The 7,580-nt window shown below is 40.5% G+C and overlaps 1 protein-coding gene across 1 annotated transcript in view; it reads right to left on the bottom strand.

The window, feature by feature from the left end:
- The window catches only part of LOC102841716 (antigen WC1.1-like), a 180,020-nt gene that overhangs the window by 148,592 nt on the left and 23,848 nt on the right, over positions 1-7,580 (bottom strand). Inside the window, 3 exon segments of the mRNA XM_006862752.1 lie at positions 651-976; positions 1,055-1,147; positions 4,770-5,084. Of these exon segments, the coding sequence (XP_006862814.1) occupies positions 651-976; positions 1,055-1,147; positions 4,770-5,084 (734 nt within the window).

Below are 7,580 nucleotides of genomic sequence, written 5' to 3'. Positions count from 1 at the left end.
AACTGGTATAATGGCCCTATCACTAGTAAACTTGTGTTTATAGAATTCCATACAAGGGCTAAGAAGGAAATATTAGAAATATCAGAATCTTTACCCTGAGATACGCTCTTGGTATTTCTTTCTGAAGGAACAGAGCTAGGGAGTTTTTATTTTTTTTAGTTAAAAAGTGGCAGTAAGGAAGTGAGTTTGGTGCTTTGCAAATGATCACACTTACAGAAAGCAGGTTATAAAAAACACAAAATTATAAAACTGGATTTTAATTAGGATGATGCTGAAGCATACTCTCTTGTTAGGTAAGGCCACTTTAGAAAGAAAGACCAGCAGCTGAGACTTGAACGTGAGAAATAAATGAAATTTTTCATTCACAGATACTTTGAGTCATGAGGGACAACAGGCATAATAAGTCTCAGGCACTTTGGTAATTCAGTTTATTAGAGTCCTGGTGTGGTGCCGTGGGTTAATATGCTGGACTGCAAAGTTGGTTTGAACTTCAAGGTTGGTAGTTCAAGCTCACCAACTGCTCCTCAGAAACACTGTACAGGATCACTCTGGGTCAGAACTGACTCGATGCCAATTAACAACAACTTTCCTCAATAGTTCAGACATCTGCTTCTCTGGAGCTTCCTATTCTGCCAGCCTCTGGACAATACAATAACCATACCTGAGCAGATGACTCCTGCATCTTGATAGTGATAACAGTTGTTCTGCCCCCAGTCCGAAGATGGGCACATCCACACGTAAGACTCCTTTCCTGTGCATTCCAGGTCATCCAGCCAGATAGGCCCTGATCCTTTACCAAAGTCATCACTGTTCATAATACTGAGAGCCCATCCACAGTCCAGTTGTCTGCACACCACGTGGGCATCCTGCATGTCCCAGTTGTCATTACAGATGGTGCCCCAATGTCCCTGGTAAAAGATCTCCACTCTCCCAGCACAGTGACTGTCCCTGTTCACCAGGCGGATTTGTCTGCTCTCTGAGGCGAGAAAGTCATGTCAATAGGGACATTTACACAGATATGAGAAAGGCTAGCTTTTGTTGTGGGAACCCTCACCTGAGCAGTTGACAGCGCTGTCCTCTGTGGCTGCAGAGGCTTTTTGGTCAGTTATGAAGTCATTGCACCTGGGCAGCAGTTGGGTCTGGTTTCCTGCAGAGACAAAATGATCAGAAGTCAGTAAGTTGGATAAACAGGTATTCATATTTAACTGAATAATTTAGTGAGTGAAAGCTGGTATAAAGGTCCCATGAATACTAACCTTGTGATTTGTTCAGTTCTGTTCAGGGTCTAGGAAGGAGATACTAGAAATGTCAGAACCTTTACTCTGAGATAACCCTGTTGGTATTGTCCCAAAATGAGCAGAGCCAGAGAATTTTTTAGTAAGAGAATGGCAATCATGGTCAAGAAGCTGAGTTGATTTCTCATAAATGACATAAACTTAGTGCCCATGGGCTGGTCACAAGAAGGTTTTCCTGTGGAAGGTATAGGCTAGTGTGTGGAGTTAGGAATTGGGTGGTTCATCAACAGTCTTAGGTAGCAGCCACAGATCTAGGTCCAGACGACGAGAAGAACTAGGATGTAGCCAGCTACCACTGTTGATTGCTCTGTAAGGGATCACAGTAGGAGTTCTAGGATAGAGTCAGAGAAATATATGGAACAAAATTCAAAATAACAAGACCAGAATTACTGGTCTAATAGAGAGAGACTGTTGGAATCCCTGAGGCTATGGCACTTAGACATCCTTTGTTGTTGGAATTGAAATCACATGAATGACTCAACTTTTAGTCAAACAGGTGTATACACCATGGGAGTACTCATTTCATAGGATAGTCAACTGTAGGACACCACAAAGCAGCATTTGCTCAGGGATGAATTCAGAATGAATGACGGGGTAGGAAAGAGGATGAAGGGAAATGGTTAGTATAGGGAAAAAGAGTTAAGAGTGCTCTTACATTGTGGGGATGGCAGTCAAAGTAAAGAAGCAACATGGGTATGAATTATTCAGTGGAAGATCAACCCCCTTAGAAAACATTCTTCCTGTCCTCACCTGAAAACTCTCAGAACACATTTCTAGGAGAAGAGGCAGGCAGAGGAAGAACAGTTTTCCCAGAACCATGGAACTTTGAATTAATACCTTTACTTGTACTACAGCAACCTCAAAGGGACAACATAAAATAATGGAAAATGACAAAAGCTTAAAATTTGAAATCTTCATCCTGCATTCTAGAAAATTAGGCTCAGGTGTCTTTGTGATAAATTTGAAGAGTTATAGGCACAGCCTTATTTCAGTCAAAATGGCAAGAAGCACTCGGGCCCAGACTTTGGAAAACATGATTCTTCTCATGCAAATCTGAGACCCCAGCTGCAGGGACTGCAGCTAAAAGGATTGATGGTACCTGTGCGTACTTGTCCTTGATGACAAAAGGCCTCTTTAGAGTCTACTTTGGGACATAGAGAAAGATGGACCAATCCCAGGTAAGGATGGGGGCAGGGTTCTGATTTCCCAGTAAGTATAGAAGGTACTCTGACTCTATGTTTTCAGCATAAATCCATTCCTTCCTGCTACCTTCCTTCCTTGTATTCTCTCTCAAAGTCTTACTTCTAGAAAGTTTCTTGAATAATGCCCTTTTCACAGTTAATGTTAACATCAACAAGACTGACAATCTATGAATCTTGAGTACACACAGACCAACTTATGTATTTGAATTACAAACGAACCTCATGGATAACCATTTTTTTTTATTTTTTGTACATCTCATAAGTGCATTGAGTCAGTTCAGACTCATAGCGACTCTGTGTAGGTTTCCATGGAATGGCTGGTGAGTTTGCAGCCTGCAATAGCTGATGTTATCATTCCCTGATTATTCATTGACATATTCAATGCTACTATTTACTGTTAGAAACATGACTGAAGAGCAGGTTGTAGTCCTGGTGTGGCACTGTGAGATAAAGCACTGGAGCGCAAGGATGGTTTCAACCACAGAGATGGCAGTTCAAACTCACTAGCTGCTCCTTGGAAACCTATATAGGGTTGTTATGAACCCACTGAAGCCCCTCGATGGCACTTAAATAACAACATATCAGGTTATTGTAACAATAATGAAAAAAATGTGATATTCAACTTAAATGAAAGCTAACTTAAGATGGAGTCACTGGAGTGGAATTCTGTTTAAGTCTGACACTGCCTGTACTAGGGAGTGTGTTATGTTGCGGTTAGCAGTTTGAAACCACCAGGTGCTCATAGGGAGAAATATAAGACTTTCTGCTCCTTTAAAATGACAGCTTCAGAAATCGTATGTAGGGTTGTAATGAGTAGGAACCAAAATCATCATTACACACACACACATGCCCCTGTACTGTGTACTCATCATAAAGCAGAGGAGATAGAACTTGAGGAGCATAGTGAGTTGTTCAAGCTTATGTATTAGAGAATATATAAGTGTCAGCATCCAGACCTCTGTTCCTTTCTCTGTGAGGGATAAAATTAAAGAGACAGTTTCAACCCAGGGATGAGTTTCTGAGAGACCAGGATAAAGTAAGGTCAGGGATTTGTACATTTATATAGTTATCTTCAGAGAACTACACATTTATTTAAATTAAACCAAAGTGAAACTTGGTGTCTCACATCACTCCTCTGTACATCACTCTTAAAACGAATCATTTTCCCTCAATACAACTAGCTGTACAGAATTCACACAAATATACACATGACATTATCCATCCCATACATAAGTTTTCCTGTACACAGAGAACCCTTAGTGCCCTTTGTCAGAACTTCCTATTTTCATAAGTATATGTTTTTTCCAACTTCTTAAAATATTTTCCTGTCCTCTTCCTTGTATTCTAAAACAGCCAAATACACTTTTCATATCACTGACTCAGTATCTCCTATCACATAATATACCAATTAATATTTATCACATTTACCAGTGATTAGTGAACACTTGGATGAATATTCCCCAAAGTTTAAGGTCATGTGGATGTTGTTGGGAACAAAAAGGGACAGTGATTCTTTGTTAGTAACTGTGGAAGAAGGGAAATGTAGTGTCTCAGATCCTTTCACCTACACTTTTCTCGTCCTTATAGTCAAGGAACTACCAGCTCTCAGTTTTGATTCTTGTCTGAATTATTAAATATAATATTCTATGATACTACTCCTTACTATGTGCAAATCATGCCTGACTCTACTCATATGGAAACATTCATTTCACCTGGGTCCTCAGATATGGGAGGAAAGCACATCCTTATCCTTATCCTTCTCCCTTACAGGCTCATTGTCACTTAAGGAAGTGAGTTTGGTGCTTTGCAAGTGATCACACTTACAGAAAGTAGGTTATAAAAAACACAAAATAATAAAACTGGATTTTAATTAGGATGATGCTGGAGCATACTTTCTTGTTAGGTAAGGCCACTTAAGAAAGAAAGACCAGCAGCTGAGACTCAAATGTGAGAAATAACTAAAATTTGACTTTCTCATATGCTTTGATTCATGAAGAACAACAGGCATAATACGTCTCAGACACTTTGGTAATTCAGTTTACTAGAGTCCTGGTGTGGTGCCGTGGGTTAATATGCTGGACTGCAAAGTTGGTTTGAACTTCAAGGTTGGTAGTTCAAGCTCACCAGCTGCTCCTCAGAAACACTGTACAGGATCACTCTGGGTCAGAACTGACTCGATGCCAATTAACAACAAAAACTTTCTTCAATATTTCAGGCACCTGCATCTGGAGCTTCCCATTCTGCCAGCCTCTGGACAATACAATAACCATACCTGAGCAGATGACTCCTGCATCGTGATAGTGATAACAGTTATTCTGTCCCCAGCCCTGGGATGGGCACTTCCACACGTGAGACTCCTTTCCTGTGCATTTCAGGTCATCCAGCCAGATAGGTCCTGATCCTTCACCAAAGTCATCACTGTTCATGATACTGAGAGCCCATCCACAGTCCAGCTGTCTGCACACCACGTGGGCATCCTGCATGTCCCAGTTGTTATGACAGATGGTACCCCAGTATCCCTGGTAAAAGATCTCCACTCTCCCGGCACAGTGATTGTCCCCATTCACCAGGCGGATTTGCCTGCTCTCTGAGGAGAGAAAGTCATGTCAATAGGGACATTTACACAGACATGAGAAAGGCTAGCTCTTTTTGTGGGAACCCTCACCTGAGCAGTTGGCAGTGCTGTCCTCTGTGGCTGCAGAGCCTGTTTGGTCAGTTATGAAGTCGTTGCACCTGGGTAGCAGTTGGGTCTGGTTTCCTTGAAAATGAGCAGAGGTCAGTAGGTTGGATGAACAGGAAGTCAAATTTAACTGAATAATCTAGTGAGTGGAAACTGGTATAATGGCCCCATCACTATTAAACATGTGATTTATAGAGTTCTGGGCAAGGTCTAAGAAGGAAATATTAGAAATATCAGAATCTTTACCTTGAGATACCCTGTTGGCATTTTTTCTGAATGAGCAGAGCCTGGGATTTTTTTTTAAAGTCTAAAAATGGCAGTAATGTGTGGCTTTATGGCAGCTAGGGTGGAGGTGCAGAGAATTTCGCCATCAGCAATACCACAGAATACCAGACAAAGCAGATCAAGGGCAGAGCTACAAAACTTGGAACCACAGAGATAGGAATATTTTGAAGGTTTGAAGGCCTACAGATAGAGGAACTTGATGCAAAAATCGCATACTTTTGAATCTGCTGGGATGTGCTTGGAGGCCCGGCACGACTATTTGGGCAAGACCAAATGACAAGACAAATGGGGGAGCAGAAACACCAAGGAAAAATGCCGCGGGAACCTTGGAGCAAAGGTGGATTTTGTTAGTTTTGCTTTGTTCTGATTTTCCTTTCTTCTTCTTCTTCTTTTTTTGTTTTTTTTTGGTGTCTGGTCATTAGTGAGCCCACTGTTTGCCCACCTCTGTTCTGGTGACTAAAGGGGGCGGGGGGAGACTCAGCATGTGGACACCCCCATCCTCACCACTGGTGGGTTCTTCTGCCATACATATGCACAGATTCTCAGTCCAAGAGCAGGCCATGAAGGCTTTTTGCTTGTTTGTCTTTTGTTTTTTTAAAACAGGAAAGGGCAGGCCAGGACTGTAGAGAGGGAAAGAGAATTTAAAAACAAAACAGGCAGAAAATTAAATTAAAGCCTGAGGTATAGCATAACAACCAACACTGGCATCCTCAAATCTCTCAGACAGCTTTGAAAGCAAGAAGCTGAAGAGAGTACTTTAAAGTCAAACTCATATTAGGCTTCAGACTTTTTTTTTTTTTTTTTCCTTCTCTCCCTCTTCTCCTTTTTCTGTGATTATAGACTTCATTATTCAGTCTAGTTTTTGTTGTTGCTGTTTTTTGTTTGTTTGTTTTTAGCTTATTTTTTCTTTTGTATTTTTTCCACTGGTGCTGTTTTGGTATTATATGCTCCCCCTTTGACCTTTGGAGGACTGTTTGTCTCCATAAATTACACAAGAAGAGTCAGCAACTGCTGCCATACAGACAAGGTATAATCACACTCTATAAAACACCCAAACACAGGAAAGAGCCAATACCAATTACCATATACCAGGGAAACAGATACTATCTGTGAAGTTACTCTGAGTTAAGAAATAAGAGGAGTGAAAAAGGAAGCCCACATCCTGATCACATCTCCCTGGAAGCAACCAGAAAGCATAAAAAATATCAAAACACATACTCAATTAAGTATTAAGGCCACAGATAAATACTAATCATGTCCAAGAAGCAAAAGCAGATGACCATATCAGCACATGTCCAGAAACAAGATAAAATGTCTGAGACAAATGACCTAGAGGTATACCTGGACCCCTTTCTGGATGGAGGGCAGACCTTGGAAATGCCTGAGAAGGAATTCAGAAAAATGATTATAAAATGTTTCAAAACACATTACAATGGAGTTGAGAAAAATAAGGAAGAAGTCAGGAAAGCACTACAGGCACAATCAAATAAGATAGCTATAGCATTGGAAACAATTCAAAACCTACAGAAAGAGGTCCAAACGATCAATAACAGAATATTGGATATAGACATTACTCTGAAAGGGCAAAGGAGTAGAGTAGACAAGATGGAAGGCAGAAGCAGTGAACTGGAAGACAAATCTCTCAATACCACTAAGATAGAAGAACAAACACAAAAAAAGAATAAAAACATCTGTTGAAGGTCTAAGATTCATGTTGGACAACATAAAGAGGAATAACTTAAGAATTATTGGCATTCCAGGAAAAGAAGAATCACACAAGTCCACAGAAGAAATAGTTGAAGAAGAGTTGGAAGAAAATTTCGCTAACATCCTGAAAAGTGAAAAGATAAAAATTCAAGAAGTTCAATGAATTCCAGGAAGGATAGACCCCAAAAGAAAATCACCAAGACATATCATTGTCAAGCTCCCCAAAATTAAAGACAAGGAGACACTTCTGAAAGCAGTCAGGAAAAACAGAAGTGTCACAAACAAAGGCAAGCAAGTCAGATTAAGCTCAAATCTCTCAGCAGAAACCATGCAAGCAAGAAGGCAATGGGGAGACATATATAAAACCCTGAAAGAAAAAAATTGCCAACCAAGAATCCTTTATCCAGCAAA

This window comes from Chrysochloris asiatica, unplaced genomic scaffold, assembly GCF_000296735.1.
Source record: "Chrysochloris asiatica unplaced genomic scaffold, ChrAsi1.0 scaffold00050, whole genome shotgun sequence".
NCBI lineage: Eukaryota > Metazoa > Chordata > Mammalia > Afrosoricida > Chrysochloridae > Chrysochloris > Chrysochloris asiatica.
The sequence above is the reverse complement of the archived record's forward strand: the minus strand, read 5'-3'. Positions and strand labels throughout refer to the sequence as shown.